We start from the raw sequence: 23276 nt of genomic DNA, 5'->3' as shown, positions 1-23276 counted from the left end.
TTTCACATATTTTAGATTATCACATGTGCTATGCGAAGAACGTAAAATCCCTGCATTAAGCAACGAATAACACAAATCATGCAAACTGTTGATCGAATCTACATAATTTGGTTTAAATCGTGCATGAGTTTTAAGTTTTGAGTTTTTTCAAATTATCTTTGTTGGATATTGTATACATAATTGAAATATAGATAATATAGTAATAAATTTGTATTAAACATTTTAAATAGAAACATATAGACTTTAAAAAAAAAGAGACCAAGCTTAGGTCGGCTTAGGTATTGTTTGATTGCTTTAGAAAACTTGTCATGCATGATGCATACTTCTAATAATTATTCAAATTCATATTTATTTGTGAAACAGGGCCTTTCAAGACTGAATTTGCTATACAACTTGTGAACATATTTTATTCTAAAATTTATATCTCATTGCAAAATTTCTGAAAGGAATTGTAAACAAGACCTTGCAAAAGTGCAGAAAAAATACGTTTTTACGTATTTTTTTTTAAACATCTCCTCTGTATCGCATTTGTTCAAACCATTCAACAATTTGATAATAAACCTAATTTTGAAGAACATGTGTACAATGGTTAAAATACTTCACTCTATTTACTTCCGCTATATTCTATTAATCAAAAATCCATATTCTTGATAACGTTTGAAAGTATAGTTCGTCTGTAAACAAGAATACGGATGAAATTTAAAAAAACCCGAACCGAACCGAGCCTAAACCTCACATGATGTCACAAATTAATATAATGTGTAACTGTGAATCAAATTTCCATCACAGCTCTTTGATGCATCATGAGGATCGTGAAAGACAAATTTGATTTTTTTTTGTTGAGTACAAGATTATTGTTGAAAACGAAAATGGTTTTTTAGCTTTTTTTAAGGGAATTGGAAATGTTGCAATATTTGAAATAAAAGAGGAGAAAAACCAAATATATTTATTTGGACAAAATGGAGAACTTAAAAGGAATCGATTGAGATAATTAAAAATTAGGGAAAGTTTAAATCAGATTTAATATAAAAATAGTAAACGCGAAAGGCAAAGTTGATTGCTCATATTCCGGGTAGGGTATCCAATCATGGTTTGAACTAGTGAAAATCGTATCATGGTTTGAACCATTTTGAAATCAGTAGAAATTACCATCTCATTGGCAGGAAATGAACCTAAAACAGTATGAATGTCATATTTAGGTATACTGGAAGTGATAGAGTTTATTAAAACATTCGTACATATTGTTAAAGTAACAAAATGGAGCTATTTAAAAACGTCCTGAATTTGCGCTAAATCCCCCCCACCAGTGACATAATTTCAAAAAGCTCGTAAAGGACGCATTTTATGACACAGAAGTGAGATCAATATATCAAAAGAACGCTATTTTTCTCTGTAATCGATTGGCATCATCATACAATTGAGAAATAGTTTTAAATACTTAAAATAGTAACATTTATACAAGGTAAAAACTGATCATGGTTTGAACTAAATTCGTACCATGGTTTGAACTTGTAAATGCAGTCATGTTCTGCTGCTGTCCGCTAGGAGCGCTGCATACGTCTAGCGGGAGCATTTTGTTTACATTTCCAATATGAAAAAATCGCAATTTTCATATCGATAATTTAGACGATTTTCACACGTTTAGTGTTACTAATCTAATGCGAGAAGATGAATAGTAAAACAAATTTGCTTTTCTATAGATTTCCTCCGCGTTTCATGCATGTGATTAGTATTATATTTAGGAGCTGCTGCAGTAGTTCAAACCATGGTACGAATTTAGTTCAAACCATGAACAGTGTAGTTCAAACCATGGTACGAATCAAAGTTATGTAATTATTAAGTTTTTTCAATGAAACTAAGCATAAATATGTGCACCCAGGATGTTTTTAGAAAGATAATGAACTAAGCTTCCATATAAACTAGAAATCGCAGCTGTAACATGACTCTATAATGAAATAAATAAACATCGTTCTGACGGCTCATCTGATTCCTGCCATTTGGTTCAAACCATGATTGGATACCCTATAACATAAGTAACCCGGTAATAAGTAAGAGTGGTAATTAATTACTGTGTCTGAAGCTCAACTTTGGTGAGAATTGATCCTTGATTGAATCTAGGGTTTATAAATTCATAAATATATTACCTATTATAGATATTTGTATGATTTCTCTGTATGTACGAAAAATTGTAAACTTTGAAATAGAATATAATGAGCGAATGAGTCTACCAATTCTCTCATGATGTTACAGATTACTGCACTATTTTTTTCCAAAGAGACAAATGCAGATTTGAAAATTTTCCCGGTGGTTATTAAATTTCCCGCATATTTCCCGACATTTTCCCGGTAATTTACTATTCCCGGTTTTTTCCCGGTTCTCCCGGTTTTCCCGGTTCGCTGGTCACCATGTAATTAGGACCATTACGATAATCCAATGTTATGTGCTGACTGACGTTGCCGAGTTGCAGGACAAATATTTTGACTTTTTTTTAGAGTAAACTGAATGCCGTCGTGGTTAGCATTACGAAGGGCAACATCAAAATCTACAATGGCGACTTCACCGGCCACTGCAAAGATCGGTTTCAAAATAAGTTTTCGATTTGCGCTTATCGATAGTAATCATAATCGGCGATTTCACAACATCAAAACCAGGGTTTCGACTTTTCGTTCCAATGAGACCAAACCAAGCGTTTTTCGGGCCAAGGGAAAATCTTGATTCGTTGTTTATGTTGAGGATCATCTTTCACCCATCATTTTTTTCTCTAGAATTAGCATTGAAAGATGAACGAAAATCTTGCCTATTAGATGAAAATCCTTTTTCGTTTTATTACTTTTACCTCTCACTCACTTTTCGCGAGAATTATCGCAGAACAATTACAAAATTGTATAGCCGCGCCGGGATTCGAACCCAGAATAGTAACAATAATAGCTGTGGGGATGCGCTTACTCTAGCCACACCACCACATTATCTGTATGAAAGCGTTAAGCTATTTGTTCCACATAAGCTACTACCATTTGCCTTGATGATGCCCCGAAAATACTCGAATATGAAAGAAAACGAGCAAACCAACGTTTAGCGGCAATCGAAGTGAGCGAAAAATTGTTATCACTCATCAGGCTGTTTTTCTTTCCCGAAAAGCGATTTCTCCCCGAAAACTTTCGTGAGGGAAAAACATGTGCTCCTTAGATTGAGTGAGCATTACGAACCCTGATCAAAACAAGTTATCGATTTGCTCTCAAGCTTTGCTCAGGTAGTCTCTCGTGATGAATATACTGAAAATCAAATTAACCACATCTACATGAACTAAAAATAAGGACCTTCTCATTAACTACATTAACTACCGACTACGCATTACTCGGATTCGGCGGAGGGTAGAGAGGTTAGGCCGATGATTCAACACTTTCCACTGGCTTTACTTGTAAAATACATGATGTGTGCTGAAAAGAACGAAGAAGGAAATTCAGACTCAGATAACAAATATGTAAATCAGCAATGCAAAGCAAAAGTATTACCATCGTATATGGTACATATTGAGCATGGCAAATGCCGTTGGCACTTCGTGTTATGAAATAGACCCCATTTCAGCCTCTTACCCTCTTTGGCCATGCGGTAGGACGCGCGGCTACAAAGCAGGACCATGCTGAGGGTGGCTGGGTTCGATTCGATTCAGGTATGTGGGATGAAATCGACGGAACGATTAGTTCAACGAAGAATACAGAAAGATTCTGCAGGAGAAGGACGCAGAGTTGGCGGTCGCGTAGAACGACATAACGTCAGATACAGCAGACCCGCATATTTCAGGGAAAGAAACATCGCCTGGAAAAAGAGGTGTGCGTAAAGATGGAGCAGCTGTGCCTTATCATGAAACACGAAAGTTCTATCTATCAGAAACTCAATGTAACCTGCAAAGGCTTTATGCCGCAAACCGAGAAGTGATAGGAGCCCCATGACGGATGAATGTGTGGTGCCCGAAAGTTGGAAGCAGCAGTTCGACTAAAATGGGGTTGAGAGCACTACGTCAACCTGGAAAAAAGGATTCCATCCAACAGCTAAAGAACAAAAATCAGCCGGTAAGGTTAGTATCGGAGCAGAACTCATCAAAAATACTGTTTCCCCCAAAAGACGTTGTTCTACAAAATTTTTGAATTTATGACAAACGATTGCTAATTTATTTTATTATTATTCCTCTTTTTTCCCTGGAAATTTGAGGAATATAATTGTCACTATGCGATTTATCGTTATATTCTTAAAAATCTGAAGTTGAACATTTGTCATAAATTTGCACGTTAGGATTTCTTCAAACAAGTTGATCGAACAAAACATAAATCAAATCATATGATATTTGATGCTTACGACTTCCAAATTTTGTTAATTTCACCATATGTCGCATGCTTTTAACATTGAGTGCATCGTATAAACAAGTGAAATCGAAGTTTCTTTGTTTGAACAACTTGTTTGAAGAAATCTCAACGTGCAAATTTATTTTAGCTTCTGATTTTTAAGAATTTAACTATAAATCGCACAGTGACAATTATATTACTCAAATATCCAGGGAAAAAGAGGAATAATATTATAATAAATTAGCAATCATTTGTCATAAATTCAAGAATTTTGTAGAACAACGACTTTTGGGGGAAACAGTATTTTTATGCACTTAAAAGCTTGAAAATCACTTTAACATTGACAAAACGTGAACGGAACGAATAGCAATGTTCACAAGACTTGTAGAGCACACCCAAAACTTCCGTATAGAGGTTGTTGCGATAGTTTTCGACGTTTATATCTCTTGTTAGATTTTTTTTCAAAATTGAAAATAGCCCAAAACACTAAATTGACTTGAGCCACCTCGAAGTTTTATCCGAATTAGCTGAAAATTTGACAAAAGACTTATTTTAGCATAAGAATTGGGATTCTGGGCTAACCGGTTGAATTTTTCATACTTTTTGAAAACATGAAGAGGTCTCCTGTACACCCGCCTGAAACGTGAAGCAACAAAAGTTGGACTGGTGGTGAATGCGTCAAAGACAAAGGCCCGCCTGGGAAGCAGTGTTACGATAGACGGGAGTACCTTCGAGGTGGTCGAGGAATTCGTCTACCTCGGATCCTTGCTAACGGCTGACAACAACGTTAGTCGTGAAGTACGAAGGCGCATCATCTGTGGAAGTCGGGCCTACTACGGGCTCCAGAAGAAACTGCGGTCGAAAAAGATTCGCCCCGCACCAAATGTGTCATGTACAAGACGCTTATAAGACCGGTTGTCCTCTACGGACATGAAACACGGACAATGCTCGAGGAGGACTTGCAAGCACTCGGAGTATTCGAGAGACGGGTGCTTAGGACCATCTTTGGCGGTGTGCAAGAAGACGGTGTGTGGCGGCGAAGAATGAACCATGAGCTCGCCCAACTCTACGGCGAACCCAGTATCCAGAAGGTACGATTGGCAGGACATGTCGCAAGAATGGCGGACAGCAACCCTGCAAAGATGGTGTTCGCTTCCGATCCGGCAGGTACGAGACGGCGTGAAGCGCAGCGAGCGAGATGGGCAGACCAGGTGCAAAACGACTTGGCGAGCGTGGGGCGTATCCGAGGATGGAGAGATGCGGCCTCGAACCGTGTATTGTGGCGTCAAATTGTTGATTCAGTGTTATCTGTTTAGATGTAAACTAAATAAATGAATGAAAATGAAATCAGGTCCCAACGACGTTATAGACCATGTAGAGCGAGAAAAATACGATGGGGAGGCATTTTGCAATAATGCCGGAAAGCAAGCCTGCAAAGATAATGTTCGTTTCTGATCCGTCAGGTACAGAATAACGGGGAGCGCAGTGAGCTAGGTGGGCGCAACCAAGGATGTAGAGGATGTAAAGCCCTCGAACCTTGTGTTGTGGCGTTAAACTATTGATTCAGTACTATGTCTGAAACTCGATTATGCATATGTACAACATGTGGTAGATTTAGTTCGGAAAAGGTATTGGAGGGTGACCGCCCCTTCGGTGGGCTTTGATCCCACGACCCCAGTACGCTAGACAGGTGCTTTCCCTATTAAGCTACGAAGGACCTCCGTCGTCCTCCGCAGCTTAGCGGGTACTGATGAAACCAAATTCCCAGCACCGGGCACCAGCCGAACTCTCGCAATACATTTTCAGAACTAACACTCTCATATGTATTTTTGTACACATGGCAACCAAGTAGGATGAGTATTTAGTATTGTCCGGCTCCTACACAATTGCTTCATCAGCAACGGCACTCAATGAAGTAGGGTTGTGTGAGGTTGTGCCAGTTGGTCGTCAGATCCCGACCCGACTACACAAGTGAAGAAAGATCGCCACTCGAGTTTAGTACATTCAAAGTTAATTGCCCGGTGCTGGGAATTTGATTTCATCTGCTAAGCTGCGGAGGACGACGGAGGTCCTTTGTAGCTTAGTAGGGAAAGCACCTGTCTAGCGTACTGGGGTCGTGGGATCAAAGCCCACCGAAAGGGCGTTAACCCTCCACGTTACCCACCCATAGTGTTATTTTCGGAGATATCAGAGCATGTAAGCCAAATGATTATTGTCATATTGTGTTTGGCTTCTGACAAAGGCTTGTTGCGAGGTGAGTTTGTCAGTAACAAACTCTGTTGACGACAAAGAGTATATTGTTAGGCGTTGCTCGAATATTGATTCCCTGTCAAGCACTTACACAGTCATTAACCCTTCTGTTACAACCCCCCATTTGAAAAAAAAAAATTAAAAGGTTTATTGGTGTAGCTTTTGTGTCATTTTAACATTTGTTTTTCGCAACTTTCGCTGAAAGAAACAGAATCTATTCAAGTTTCAGGGGCTTTATGAATTTCCAGAATAGGCCACTTAGGTTTTGGCCATTTTTCAGACCATCATGCGACACATCAAACTTCATGATTTCATAGTTATAGCAATCTATGGTAGTTTGTACGTCCTGGACTGCATTTGATCCGATTGGAGCCGATAGTCGTGTTGACCGAGTAATTGTCCAAATTCCATGATGTGGTTTAGCAAACTTAATGATTAACAATGTTCTGGAAACTCAGATGTGAATATGTACATTAGAGTGATTCAAATTTTGACTTTTTTGCTCCCCTATGCTTAAACGATAGCATTTGCTATTTTAATAATCGTCCTTAATTTTTAGCTAATTTGGATGAAATTTGACTGAGCACAAGCAGTTTTAAGCTTGTATGAAAATTACTATGAAAATACTAACTTTTGTGAAAAACCGTTTCGCATCATTGCCCATTAAGCAATAAAAATGTATCAATACGTTGGCAACATAGGCAATTTAACAAGGGAAAATGTCGTCGTTGTTGCTAAACGATTTGATGATGGCAACAAAATTTATAAGGAAATACTGAATTGTGGGAAATTCAATTTATCACGCAAAAGAATAACATCAACATCAATAATGAGCATTTCTGTTTGTCTCACAAAAGACAAATTGCTTCGCAACAACAACTGACTTTCAGCTTAGGATCTATACTATGATGGCAATCCATCAAATATTTTCTGGGCTGCTTCAAGAAACGATCCTTTACATAAGTGGTAACTCTCATAGTAATTTTCATATAACCTTCAAATGGCACGTGCACAATCAAATTACATCCAAATCAGCTAAAAAATTAGGAGGACTATTAAAATAGCAAATGCCATCGTTCAAGCACAGGGGAGCAAAAAAGTCAAAATTTGAATCACTCTAATGTACATTATGTGCAAGATTTTGATTTGAAAAATGTATAAGAGGTAACCACTTTCCTTCGATGGGATTCGAACCCCCGACCCTCAGGTTGAACTAAACTTAATGATTTAAAAAGTAGTGGCACTTCGATGCTAGTTTTTTAATTCCTGAATCATATTTGAACTGATTGGAATCGGTAGTCGGATAAGCCTGGTAACTGGTTCAAGGGTCAATTTCGAGAAATAGGCAAACACCGCATCCAGTTAGCCTTGCAAGCAATACCGTCGCATTGCCAATCCGGAGATGGCGAGTTAGATTCTCGGCCGGTCCTGGATGTTTCCGGGTTAAAAATATTCTCGGAACCCAGGGCAAGGTGTAAGCAACGCTGCCACAAAAGATTCCAATGAAAAACTACAGCAACGCTAATAGAACACTAAGTTAAATAGCGAGCCAAATTCCAGGTAGAATGTGTAGTTATTGGAAAAGAAGAAACAAATCATTTGTCATACCAAACATTATGTTTTCGAAAGTTACTGCATTATATGATACCTTCTATTTCCTGGGTAACATTTTTCTCCATTCGAACCAGTACAACAATGCTAAAAGGGTTCACATATGGTCCATGAAGTGAAAAACTACCATAAAATGTTATAAAACTATGAAGTTAGGTTGCTGCATGATGGGATTTGATAATCTATAACCGGTTCCAATCGGTTGTAATATGGTCTAGTGAGTACAAAACTACCATATAATGCCAGAACGTTTGAAATCCTGAAGTTTGATATGTCGCATGATAGGGTTTGCTTACTTCCCAGAATTGACCATTGAACCGGAACGCGGTACATCCTTGACTCGACTTAGTCAAGTACTATCAAGCAGTGTTGTAAAATGTCATTTGCATTCTTTTTCATAATTTTCCCAGAACTTTTTTCAGTAGTTAACTATCAACTATCAAGTATGGCGAACTTATAGCGCTTAAATGTGGCTACAACTTTGTCTAACTAGAAATTCCTGTAAATATGTAATCTGGGGCGTGGGAGGCAAAATGTCATTCAAATGACATTATGTCAAATGACACGTGACATTTTGGAGAGATTTCACTCTCTAGCCTCAGATGTTATATTTAGAGTAATGTACCTTTGGTCAAAAATATAGCACTACTCAAGCGCTATGCGTGCATCTAAAATTTTGAACTAAATTTGGCTTCAGAAGAAAGTTATGAACAAATTAGTCAAATGACATGCAGATGACATTTTACAAGCCTGCTATCAAGTGGTGGAATTTAATGGGATATTACAAACTCGTCTTATGACAAGTGAAGACATTCTACTAAAAGCTTAATATAATTTTCTTGTGCAAACATCAAGTTTTGACATCGAAATATTTTTTCATGATTTACCAATTTTAGACTCAAGTATCGCTCTCAGTTTTAAAAGAAAAAAGTTTCATTGTGATAGAATCCAAACAATATAAATCATTCCTCATGGCAATTTCGGATAAATTAATTTCTCGCTAATTAGTTAAATATATATTTATATATTTTCTTGGTAAGTCTCTAGAATAGGTTAGTGTTTCATCTATCCAACACAGGGTACACATTTCGGTTCGTTTATTTTATTTTGTTTATGGTTGGGTACCAAGTATCACCATTCAAGTATTTTCCTTCTAAATCTTCGTTACGGATGACAGAAATATAATTCAAATGCAGTAATTATATTACATGTATGTTCATGACTTATACGAATTTGTATGTTTGTTCTGATTTTCAGTTTATTGATACGCCTCCAAAATATTTTAATAAAGGGTTTCTAAGTGTTGAGGAGCGATGTGTTTTTACCAACAGGTCAATTCACTCTCAAGCACGTGCTATCTTTGATTTCTATCGCTACAGTGTTTTCTTTTATATTCAGTAATAGCTTGGTTCGATATAAAATAATTTGTTGTTAATTTATGCCGTAAAAAATCTATCTTAAAGCTTTAAAATATCATACAGGAAGCAAAACATGGCGAAAAACAATATCTTAGCTAAGATGGTATGTAAGTCGAGTTTCCTCACTCACAGGAAATGCACCGCATAATACTATTCGAACTCATATTTGAAAGTATCTCCAATTAACTGCCGTATACGTTACTCGTAAATGATCGAAACGAGATAATCCTAAGAAAGCGATGATTCGGTTTTAATTTATGTTGACTTTGTTTTAAAAAATATATACGAGATGGTCAACCTTTGGAAGATTAAGACGTCAACTATTGCTACTGCTTGAATTAAAATAAACCTCGATGAATTAAAATAATATTAAAATTAAAATAAACATAGCGTTGTATCTACTCGAAATGCCTAAAACGACTAAATCAATCCCTCGAAGTTACAAATAGCAACCGTCCAATTCCCGTTTCCTGGAATCTCAATAAACTTATAAACTTCAAAATAATCACAGTTGTTCTATTATTTTCTTTCTAACATAGGGTAATATCAGCCTAAACCATTGGGATTAACGTTTGAGTGTGTATTATCATGTATGCTTAACCTGTTTAGTTTTAGGAGTTTATTGTATGGGTGTATTAGTGTCGGCACACATAGCCTACTGTGACTGCACTGTCAATGCTTATGTAGCAATAGAGAGGTACCAAGCCTCAATTGTTCTTCAGCAGTATTTCCTATAGTTTAATTTCACTTTTTTGTAACAACAATAACAACTGTCAACATGTTCTACGTAGACAAACGCGGGTGGCGCGGATGCAGCATACTCTGATCCTCTTGTGAAAGATTATTGCTATTGTTTCCGCCTGAGAAGTGAGGCTGAAGTGTATTCACACGGGAAAAATGTAAGTTATTGAATTTAGGAATAATAAATCAAAACTCGCTTAGCTTTTCAAAAGGACCTAAGTAACATTTTTTCATGAATTAATTTGAATAGCGCAATCAACAGAACAACATGAAAGCTTTCGATTGCGCTATTCAAATTAATTCATGAAAAAAATGTTACTTAGGTCCTTTTGAAAAGTTAAGCGAGAAAACATGGAACAGGAGCATGCGTTTGGCTTTTTGCTATGCTGTCTATGTTGTTGCTGGATCCTGTATTGAGTTTTCTTTTATTGATTTATATTTTCAATAACATTATTTTGTAAAGACTGTAAACTATTTTTCAGAAATATTCAAGTTGTTGATGTTGTCTGTTTTGATTATTATACTTATTTACTCCACAATAAATCTAAACATGTACAGTTTCACTTGGGTTCAAATTTCTGTTAGAATTCACCACAATCATTTTTCTAAAGACATGTTTCTTTCTGTCTATTTGTCCAATATGCTGTATTTTCATGATGATATTGTTGTAGGTATGTAGCGAAATGTGATCACAATGAAGAAAGCAGCAATAATGATTTTAAGGTGATGATGACTCACTAGCTTATGTTAGATTGCTTATTTTGTTGTTGTTGTTTTTCAACGATAGTTTGTCAAAATAAGATCCGTCTGCTGATTGGCGTACTACCGAAATTATACTGAAATATGTCGCCCACCATGATATTATGATGTAATTCGTTTTTCGAATTATTTGCATCCTAACGCAACAACAGTGCCATGATATTTGATGAAGTGTGGTTGTATCTGTTCGATTCAATGTTAGTAACCTACAAATTTTGAACAATCTACACAAGCAGTGCATCACTTTGGAACAAATTCACATAAAAAGCCGACCTCTTTCCATTACACATCAAATCTACATACATCCGTTTCAACAGCATTTGAGGTTAATAGGGTAAGGGGTTTGTTTGTTGGTGTGATAGTTGGTTGATTGATTGATAATAGCAATTTATATGAATTTGGCGATCAGGCCTGGTTTGTACTATTGAGATGAATATGATTTAGCGACGATATTTAGCGGGAAATAACAGTACGAGAGACATACTGGAAAGCTCGGGTTTTGTGAAGGAGAAAGAGCAACTAGAAAATAATGTGCAGCGCCTGGCATTGGTGTAACGGCGTTGTACAATCAAAATAAGTTCCAGTAGGATAAGAAAAGTTCAGCAAGGGTAAGCGGTGGCATCACTGCAAAGATCAGTCATGTCGCTAAATTCGTGCCATGAAAAAACAGGAAATAAACTCAAATTAATCATTTAAAATCGTATTAAGTTTAATCAAAGTATAAAATATTCTTAATCGTATTAAATACGGCAGACTAATATGGGCTGGTCATCTGTTGTGAATGTCGAAAGAAATAATTGCGTAAGCAATGAAATTAATGGAGGTCGATAAATTCGTGGACGGCTACTAACACAGTAGCTGTACGTGTAGGAAGCGAACATAAGTACCTTAAACTTTCGTGAAAAACGAAGAAAAACTGCCTTCGACCACGAGAGCTCTACAAACGTCCGTCATTGATGTAACGGAGTTATACTATGAAAATTTATCTCAGCAGGATAAGAACAGCAAGGCTAAGTGGTGGCATCACTGCAAAGAGAACTACAATTGAAGCAGGTATCGCAAGAAGAATGGTGAAGAGTGGGAAGCAAGGGGAGATAGTCCTAACTACAATAAAAGGAAATAAACCGGAATGAGGACCTACAACTAGATCGCAGATTGGTGCTCTCTGAACCGAATGGTGGTAAACCCGGCCCAGTTTTCTGTCATTACGTTTTCACGAAAATAAAAAGCCAATCGTTTGCAACTACAGCCTTCTTGGCACAGACATAGAGCGAGTGAGCCATGTGAAGGATTTCGGCGTGATCCTAGACTTGCAACTAGTATTCAAACAACACATTTCATTCATCGTCGATAAAGCATCAGAACTATGGGATTCATCTTCAGAGTTGCAAATAATTTCACCGACATATACTATTTACTCTCTGGTGCGCTCGACTCTAGAGTACTGTTCTGTTATCTGGAGTCCATCTTCCAACAACGGTGCTGGAGAATCGAATCGGTTCAACGCCGTTTCCTTCGATTCGCGCTTCGTAGGCTACCTTGGCAGGATCCGTTTCGCCTACCGAGTTACGAAAGTCGATGTCAAAAAAGATGTCGACAAAGCCAATATGATCGCCAATACCCTGCAGGGACGAATCTACTGTGGAGTTATGTCGGAACAAATAGACCTGAACATCCAGCCACGCACATTGCCGCGGCTAAATATTGGGCGGCTACAAGACGGTAGACTAGCCCAAGAATAAGCGCAGAAGCTGGAAGTGGCACTCCCAACGGAAGAGCAGCTAGGCGCAGCATCTCTTGAAGATGGCTGGGGAGATATTCGATCCGCCATTGGATGCTCCGCAACCGCTGAACTAGGCACGGTGGCACGAGGGCGAACGAGGCACTATACAAACGGGCGCGGAACAGACAAAACTCGATTTTTCGGAGGAAAAAGCGCCAGCAGGAAGATCGAGTCCGTGAAGAGACGGAGCAACTGTACCGAAATTAAACCGTTCACGTAAGGGCCACGTGCCACAGCCCGATATGTGTAAGAACATAAACGGGAACGAATGAGCGTGAGGTGATCCAAAGGTGGCAGCAGCACTACGAAGAGCACATGAATGGCGATGTGGCAGACAACGGTGGCGGTATGGTAATGAACCTAGGAGCACGCGCGCAGGACATACGACTTCCGGCTCCGAATCTCCAGGAAATCCAGGAGGAGATCGGCCGGCTGAAAAACAACAAAGCCCCTGAAGTTGACCAACTACCAGGAGAGCTTTTTTAAACACGGTGGTGAGGAACTGGCTAGAGCGCTGCACTGGGTAATTACCAAGGTTTGGGAGGATGCGGTTCTGCCGCAGGAGTGGATGGAAGGTGTCGTGTGCCCCATCTACAAAAAGGGCGATAAGCTGGATTATAGCAACTACCGCGCGATCACATTGCTGAACCTACAACCTACAAGGTACTCTCCCAAATTTTATGCCGCCGACTAACACCAATTGCAAGAAAGTTCGTGGGGCAGTACCAGGCGGGATTTATGGGTGATGAAACGCGCAGAGGGTTACGGCATCAGTCAACAGCCAGACACCGTTTACGTCGGACGAGTTTGTTTTCTTGCTTTCCTTTCTTTCGTTCGGTTAGTCGGTAAAAGATGCGAGGTGTTCGAAAAAACACATTAGTGGTCGACTTTAGTGTTCTACCAATTCGTCCGGAAGCTGGGAAAGTGCAGCATTTCTTGGAGAAAGAAATAAATCTCCAATACGGGGATGTTAAGAGCATACAGCTGCATAACACACGCAACTGTGTGCTCATTGAAATGAACAATCCCGAAATAGTCGCGCGTTATCAGTTGGAACACAATTGGAAACGCACAATGCTTTCCTCAAACAAAGAATTCCGCATCCCAGTTTACATGGATTGCGAGGCGGTAACTGTTCGAGTGCATGATCTTCCCCCTTCAATGAGTGACTCTGTGATCGGGGACTTCATGCTAAAGTATGGTGAGGTAATCTCCATTCGAAGCGAAACTTGGAAGCACTACTTCCCGGGTATATCCAATTGTGTGCGTGTGTTACGCATGAATCTGCTCCGGCATATCCCTTCGTACATCACAATTGACAACGAAACAACGATGGTCTCCTATTTAAATCAACCTAAATCGTGTCGACAATGCTGTTTACCGGTTCATCCGGGTCAAAAGTGTCTTCAGCCGAACGTAACAAGCAATAATAAGAAAACTTCCACACCGCTTCCATCCGAAGAATTATTTATTCAGGGTGACTTTCCACCACTGAACGACGAATCGCAGCCAACACAACCTGCATCAAACGTACCTAGAGCTGAAGACGAAAAACAACCAAACGACGACGAATGGACTGACATTGAAGACAATGGATCGGGATCATCGACAGAGTACGTTGAGGCTACATACAAGCGACGAAAATCAAAACGGAGGTTAGATGAGATCGAAACCAAAAAAATGTGTTCTCCACAGTGTTTCTCAAACACGGGACAGGAAAAAATAGTTGTCAATAACTCTTCGAAGGAAAAAGTTTTGTTGAAAAAAAATATAAGTGTAAGGGTGGTTACAACAAAATGTAAACTTTGTTAATCGGCTCTGTAAAGCTGGAAACGGCGGGCGAGCCTTAAATAAATAAATGAATAAAAAAAAAAGGGTTACGGCAAGGTGATGGTCTTTCGTGTCTGTTATTCGCCATCGCTTTGGAGGGAGTAATACGAAGGGCAGGGATTGACACGAGTGGTACGATTTTCACGAAGCCCGTCCAGTTATTTGGTTTCGCCAACGACATTGATATCATGTCACGTAACTTTGAGATGCTTCATCAGACTGAAAAGCGAAGCTAAATGGATTGGACTAGTCATCAACACGTCGAAGGCGACGTACATGATAGGAAGAGACTCAAGAGATGTCAATGTAAGCCACCCACCACGAGTTTCTATCAGTGGTGACGAAATCGCGGTGGCCATAAGAGTGATTCCACGATCTTCTGCGTATGAAGCAGAAGTAGTAGTCATGTGAAATCCCAACTCATTTGCAAAGCAGCTCAAACCATGAATTAAGGTGTCAATATTGAATTCAGAACTATCTCGTAAGGTATGCAGGAAAACGGTATGGTGAACTAAAAGCAAATCCGATTGAAGTATACACAATTTAAGATACTATAAACTGATTATATCGACGTATTGACACCACCAGACTCATAAAAAAAACTAGTTTAAAAGCTGTAACTGTCATTCGTTCAAACTACTTTACGCAGAAGAATACCCTCAAATGTTTAAATTTATGTATTTTCAATTCCATCTGAGTAAAATTTCTTGAAAGATCTCATAGATCTTTCTACATATACTTAAGCAAATAGTATATTCCAAAAACACCGCAAACACGCCACGTTTGATAATCCAGATAGCCCTTGCTTGACCCAACTAGCGTTCAACTAATACTTGTTTTTAAAAACAGTACACTGGCTGATTCCTTAACGATGAAAGTGACACCAAAGCAATTTACAAATTCTCAACGCCTCAGCGGATCGCTCTTGGTTTGAGCACTTTAAAAAAATTGATCAAAAATTTTTAGCTGGAGAAGAGCCTGGGATTTAATGTCAATTATTAAGGGTCTAAATATATTTCTTCACTTGGCGACATTCCTCGCGAATAAAATAACTGAAGGGAGGAGCGAACGATGCAATACCTCTTGAAAGCAACCGTCCCAGATACAATAGTGCAGTTAAGTGTGTCAGAATTGTTTACAAATTAAAATAATAGCATGCAGATAACAGTACAGGATCAAGGGATCAGGAAAGTGAAGAAAACGTAAAAGCCGAATGTTACGGATGACGCCATTACCTATCAATTATCCAACTGTTACAACTAAAAATGGCATGGTTGAAACCCATCAAAACTGTCCAAATATGTAGATGTTAGCAAGTGCATGTAAATTATATGTTCGATGTGGTGTTTTGTTTGTATGTGAATCGTGGCTAATTAGGTTAGATAGCTATGCATCCGTGATAGGATGCATTTTATGTATACACGGCAAGTGCGGCAAGCTTTAATAGATCTGTGGTGATGTTTCGCGATGTTTTGTCGCTCCTTTAACTGTGTGTGTATGCAACTATTTCTAGCCAGCAGGCAACGGTGTTATTATGTTATGTGTAATCATAGTGATGTCGGGTGATAACGGGCGGTGATGAATGGTAATGTGTTAGTTTATGGTCACACAACTAATCAAAGCAAGGATTAAGTAGTAGTGGGTGGTGCGCATGTGATTGGTGCCACACAATTCTGCACTAATTTATACTATCCCACCTTCGCAACCGATATTTGTCAGTATTTCTGCTGCGGTTGAAACGGATGCAGATGCGACTGACGTCGCAAAATTTTGTGGTGTGGTGGATGAGCCTGGGGCTGCTGAGCCAGAGACGGTGGTGGCGGCTGAGGCCTGTGATGCTGAGACTCCAGCGGCATTGTTGTTGGCAACTGTTGAAGATGCGATAAGATTATTTGTGTGCGGTACCGATCCACTGACACTGACCCCGGCGGGGGGCGCCACGGAAGCACTGTTAGCTAGCGTAGTAGAGGAAGAAGGTGATGCTGAGGACGGTGATGGTGATGATGATAGTGATGACAGTGGTGAGGACACGGAAGATGGCGAAGGTATCGATGGTGAACCGACGGCGCTACTGCTACTACTACTATTGGCTAAACTGATACTACTGTTGTGGCTATTGGTGTGATTGCTATTGCTCAGAAATGGTATACGGGATGATACGGCGGCGGCAGCTACGGCAGCAGCGGCCGATGTTCCGGACAGCTTTGGCGGTATCTGCGGTTTGTTTGGCGGAATCGGAGGCGGTACACCGCGTCCTCCGACCGACGGAATTATTGTCTTCTTGATAGTCGCGGTGGGTCCTCCCACCATAATTCCGGCTGGACTTCCCGCTGGCGATGCTGACGCCTTTCGAACGGTGGCCATCTGTCAGACGGATGCGAACGAGGATGATGCGGTCCACATTTGTTGATTTTTTTTATTCACGGATGGTGGAAGAGACAAGAGATTTGCGGTGTCGAAGTTTTTAATGAAATTGAATGGAATGATTTCTTTCTTTTGCTTTGGTTGTTTGTTTTTTTAGAAGGAAGGCTTAATTTACGCTACAATCCTCATATTAAGAAACTTTTTTCTAGGCATGTAAGTTAATTTGCGTCGTTTTTTGATTGCAAACAGTTAGCATGTTTAGAATTTAAATTGCAGGTTGTTTCGTTTTTTTGTTGGGTGTTTTTTTTAGATTCGTTCGATTCAAGAATTGTTGTAATTGGAACAGAAACAGAGAAAACAAAATTAGCTATTACTATCAATAGCTGGCGGATTGGTTACATGGGGTAGAAAAAGCATTCAATGTGTTAATCCAATATACTACTTTACCATTCTTGCATGATGAGTACGAAAACCAAACTAACTAATGACTGTATTCTGACATGGGTATTCGTTCGTAACAATTGAACGTTTAAACCAATTTTGTACAATTTACTACTACAAATGAATTTAAAAAAAATCATTATCTTTCAATGTTTGCACCAATAAACCAAAAATGATGGAAAGAAAACTTATTAAATATGTTAATACAATACAAATATGAACACTTCAAAAGAGTAAAAAGCGAATAAGAAAAACTTATAGGATTCCAAAAATGCTAGAAATATGATGCCTTTAATTTCACAAAAATTCTAGGAAAAAATGTAGAATTGAATAGTTTGTTCCTGAAATAATTTCTTGAATGTGAAACGAAAACGATCCGTGAAAATTTTAACGTTTTATGATCCTATAACTTGGTCTAATAGATCATTGTTCATATTACAAAGTGTGGGACATGAGAGTTTAATTTCAAAAATGTCATGACATCAATGTTGCTTGGCACTAACTTGGCTCAGAAAAGGCACGGTAATTGCTGGATGATGTATACCTTTGGTACTTCGTTACCTGAAGAAATAAAATATGAGTGGTCCTTAGCCTCTTGTCTAGCAACTTCTATTTTTATCCCTAGTTCATCGTTTTGCAAGGCGGAGTACGAGTAACCGTAGGGAAGATCGAGTAACCAACCCCCGTGGGAACTGTGCTGAATGCTGACAGGGGGAGGTGGTTTTCTCTAAAGCTTGATCTACTTAGTATTTGGCCGCACAAAATTAGACATTTCTTTGCCAAAAAAGTACATGAAAAGGTGGTTCAGGTTTTATTATACAGGGAATTTAGTAAACTTTGAAGGAAAAAATATCGAAAAATTATTCATTGGCATTTCGGATGAATTCTCGGACTTTTCTCTCAATACCACTCGTTATTTTTTGCACAGTAGAATGGTCAACTTATTCTGCCATTTTTTCAAACCACTTCTCCATATAAGTTGGTTTTCTGATTGTTTTTCACCATTTCTCAAGTTTCCCTATGATAATTGCCTAATATTTTTCGTTGGAACGTAAATTTGGGCATTTTGGTGGGTTGATAGTTTTTTCAATAACATCATTATCATTCGGTTCATACCATTCCATTACATCCCGTCTGTAATGGCAGCTTGTTAAGTCAGGCCAAAGCAACACCGGACAGTCGTGTGATTGAATGGATGGCAAAAATCGCTTCTGAAGACACTCCTTCTTGTATATTTGCCCATTTATGGTCGCTCCAGTGATGAAAACTTTAGTTTTCTTCCCACAACTGCAGACACTTTGACACACCATCAATTTGTGAGCAATCTTGCCTGCATAGACATATTTGAATTTTCCTGGGGCATTACCCTTCCGTTTGGCAAGGTAAAACTTGTATCCCGGGAATTGAAGTCAATTTTAAAATTAATTTCATCGCCCATCAAAATACATCACTTCTTTTTCGTCAGAACTTGCTCGACCAGCATTCTTGCACGATGTTTGGCAACCAGGATCTGTGTCAGGGTCCTGTTGGGACGCTTACCGACATCATACGACTTGAAACCTTCGTCTCAACAGATTATTTGAGCTGTGCTGTAGGCGCAGTGAACCTTTTCGCTAAATCACACAAGGAAATCCCAAAATGGTTCCGAACTGCTCTGCAGACTTTTAATTGTAGTTTCTGGTCGCATGTTCCACTTCTACGATTGTTTTGTTCTACGCGATCCAGCAATAGTGTTTCCCAATAACGTTTGACAGTTTTTACAGTCAATTTCGGTAATTTTAGATACTTTGAAATCATTCCTAATGACCATGTTGGATTTCCAACGTGAGTGAGCAAAATTTTGTTCCCATCTCTCGCGTTCCATTTTCGATAACTTTTGAAGCAACTTTTGAGCATCAATACTGATGAAACTTTCACCATAAATTAAACAAACCTTCCGCAACGATGTGATGTATTTTACTTCTCGGTACGGCCACCAGAGCCGCCGCAGTAATTGGAAAGAGACGGTGGATCGAGCTTTATCCAGAGGTGCAAATCTGATCGACCGTCTTTCCACGAGATGGTGCAATTCACAACATGTGTTCCCTCCCGGGTAGAAGAAAACAACTAAATAATATCAAATTTTACTATTAATATATGAATAACTGAATAGCAAAATCAGATATTAGTTTGTTTGATATAGTTGCTAAAATAGCAAAAATAATAACAGACATTGCACTAGCAAATAACTCATAAATAACTCATTTTGCTATTATAATAACAAACCAATAGCAAAATATTTGAAGAAAAGAAAATATCAAAATCAGTTATTATTGATATGTTGAAGATGCAAATGATAAATGAATAACAAACTTTGCTATGATTGCAAAATGTGTTCTTCATTTGTTGTTGTGCTCTTTCTTACAATAACATATAAATAACTAATTTTACTATTATTACAAAACTTGTTGTTGGGATGCTATTTTATGTTATTTATGAATAACATAAGAATAACTAAATCTGATATCATAGCAAAATTTGTTATCATTATGTTATTTGTTTGTTATTCACCTCTACCCGGGCTATATTAGGGGCGGCTGATTATCGTCCGAGTACTAGAGAGGGTCTCTAAGCAAAACTATGCACTATGGTCCTCCGGAAATCCATGGGGTTTGTTGGCAGGCCCTGCAATCCAGCCTTCGAAAATAATTAAGCTACGAATGAATCTCTCAACTTCGTCGGGAGCATTCGCATACTCGCTGATGTACTGAAGGACCGCGGATTGAGTAGCGTAGCTTTTCCAGGAGTTTCCTCCACGAATTCCTTCAAAAATAACAAGTTGCTTTAGAAATTCCTGCTGGGGATTCCTCTAGGAATTCGCTTAATAAGTTTTTCGAAGAGATCATTCGGGAAACTTTTACCGAAATTCCTAAAAGAACATCTCCGAAAATTCATCCAGGTATTCCCTCCAAAATGTCTTCAAGAATTTCCTCCGGGCATTTCTTTCATGAATTCCTCTGGAATTCGAGGCAATTCCTGAAGAGTTTCTTGAAGGTATTCCTGAAGAAAAAAACCCTAGAGAGGAGGAGGGGACCAAGCCCTCCCTAGAAAAAAAATGCCCCCCTAGGATTTGAAAAGATAGTTAGCAGTGATATCAATTTTCAACATATAGCATAATGAATTACTGAAAAAGTTTGAAGCAGAAGCATTGTCTCCCATATTAAGCCTATCATAATGAGATGAGTGGAAGACTTGTTTCTGATTACTGAGAAAGATTCCTGTGTGGCAGTGAAATAGCACTTGGTAATAATTATGAATAAGGCAATATCTAATTGATTTGAAAGCACCGAAATAAGCTTGATATCAACAACAACGGAGAGCCACCAGAATATCAATCAAAGCAATCGTGGTACTTCGCCAGCAGTCAAAGATATGTGGCCAATCATCACGGACTGGGAGTGACAGTTTATCAGAAGACTTCCGCTTGCCTAGCAGTATGATAATCTCCACAGTTCCCATCATCGTTCGAGAAGGATTCTCATTAGAATCCAAGAGGAGTTCTTACCAGAATTCGAGAAGAATTCTCATTGAAATTTCTGAAGAATTCCTTTCAAAATCATCGAAGACTTCCAAACGGATTCCAGCAGAATTCACACTGAATTCCTTTCGTTATCATTGAGGGATACCCATGGGAATCTGTGGAGAATACCCTTCATAATCCACGGAGGATTTCTTCGGTATGCTTGGAGGATTCCTGTTGAAATATCTCCCTTAAACATTCCCATCGGAATCAATAAAGGATTCTCATCGTAACACTTGGAACATGCCCATCGTAATCCCTGGAGGAATGTTGCATTATTTTCTTTTCATTTGAGATAGATAGAATATTTACGAAATATGCAAAAATATTCACTGCCCCAATGGGAACCTGACAGCGATCCATCACAAATTGTCCTTTGAGTGGGCGGGACAAAGCCGTGCGCTACTACACTTAGATGCAATAGCCATACGCTATCAATTTGAGTCGTTGTAGCAATCATCGGCAGGTAAGCAAACACGCTTCGATACTGTGGGCTACAACAGAAAGCATGTGTGTTTGAGAGAATATGGATGAGTATGATTGATACGCAATTTCGTTAGATGATTGGACCAGATTTATCACATTACCATTACGGTAACTTAATGAGGTGGTAAAATGTTCGAGAATTTTTGAAAGGAGTTCAAAATAGGAAAGATAGATGAAGGGCATTTAGCCACCCCTAGGCGTCGGGGCTAGTTACGCCAATGAATAAATTCTTTAAGAAGTATCCGGTAGAGTTTCGGGTGGATTTCACGATTGACACCCAAGACTCAAAAGAGGTTTCGTAAAGAACTTTCGAAAAAAATATTGAAGTAGGAGTATTTTTAAAAGAATTTCAAGAGGGATTTGAAAATAATCTTTCTGTTCAACCAAGTTAAGGACAATTTCGAAATAATTTCAGACGAAAAACGAAAAGAATTATTGAACTGTAGAACAATTTGTACATTTCATTTCCATTTCCTAATGTTTTATCTGAGCAAACTTTATAGAGTAACAGTTTGCTAACTGGGCGTTATTTTAAAACTGAGCGTTCGCTAACTGGGCCAAATCCCAATTAAAAATTACAATAATGCTGTCCAATAAGCAGCCCGAAGTAGCTCAAGATTATTCCCATACTCATGTCCATTTGTTGACAAAAAAGAAAAATCCGGACGGGAACGGGGGTACGCCGTTTGGCATAATGGTCGTTTGAAATAATTGATTAAAAATAATATATACTCAGAAAAATTACAATTCTTTCAGAATAGTTATTATTGGCATTTATATAAGTTATAATTTCAATATGATTTTTCCCTTCATTTGCACATAGGCTGTTCTTTCAGTTTAGATGACTAACTTTAATAATTGATATTATTATCAACGATTTAGGTTCTTTACAATTTCCCAGAAAACTGTCTGTCGAAAACCGTACCATTTGAATCTTTTTCCCAGAATATATTTACTAATTCCGAGGAGACCATTCCTCAGAACGTATTATTCCCCAAAAAGTGAAAGTAAAAGTAATTCTATTTTATTGAATTTTTGTTCGTATCATTTTTTAAATCAAACGGTTGCTCGAGATAAGGCGAAACACGTGATGTGGCCTTTCTTTTAAATCACGCGTTTGCTCGGTGCAATGCGAAAGGGGAGACTACTCCTTCTTTTAAATTACGCAATAGCTCGGGATAATGCTAAAGAGCTGATGATGCCTTCTTTTAAAGCACGCGTTTGTTTGGAGCAATGCAAAAAAGAAGATTATTCCTTCTTTTAAATTACGCGATTGATCGCGATAATGCAAAAGAATGGATGCTGCCTTCTTTTAAAGCTCGCATTTGCTCGGTGCAATCCAAAAAGGGAGGAGATCTTTCCTGCTTTTAATTTACGCGAATGCTCAGGATGATACGAAAGAGTTAATGACGCCTTCTTTTGAAGCACGCGTTTGTTAGGAGCAATGCAAAAAAGAAGATCATTTCTTCTTTTAAATTACGCGATTGCTCACGATAATGCAAGAGTTGATGATGCTTGTAATGATGCGTTTGTTCGAAACAATGCAAAAGGGGAGATCATTCCTTCTTTTTGAATGACGCGATTGCTCGGGATAATGCAAAAGAATTGATGATGCCTTCTTTTAAAGCACGCGTTTGTTCGGTGCAATGTAAAAAGGGAGATCATTCCTTCTTTTATATTACGCGATTGCTCGA

General features: G+C 38.6%; 1 protein-coding gene across 11 annotated transcripts in view; it reads right to left on the bottom strand.

Moving 5' to 3' along the window:
• The window catches only part of LOC134204726 (CTTNBP2 N-terminal-like protein), a 43749-nt gene that overhangs the window by 5053 nt on the left and 15420 nt on the right, over window positions 1–23276 (bottom strand). For 9 of the 11 annotated variants that reach the window (XM_062679502.1, XM_062679509.1, XM_062679511.1 and 6 more), the window contains one exon: window positions 16361–17096. The exons of 1 other annotated variant lie outside the window; for it this stretch is intronic. In XM_062679502.1, the coding sequence (XP_062535486.1) occupies window positions 16416–17096 (681 nt within the window). In that variant the 3' untranslated portion in view covers window positions 16361–16415. Of the gene's footprint in view, window positions 1–16360; window positions 17097–23276 lie in introns of those variants that run through there. One more of the 11 variants, XM_062679512.1, reaches the window with a different exon arrangement.

This window comes from Armigeres subalbatus, unplaced genomic scaffold (genome assembly GCF_024139115.2).
Source record: "Armigeres subalbatus isolate Guangzhou_Male unplaced genomic scaffold, GZ_Asu_2 Contig857, whole genome shotgun sequence".
Classification (NCBI taxonomy): domain Eukaryota; kingdom Metazoa; phylum Arthropoda; class Insecta; order Diptera; family Culicidae; genus Armigeres; species Armigeres subalbatus.
Note: the sequence above shows the minus strand (reverse complement) of the source record. Positions and strands in the feature narration are given on the sequence as shown.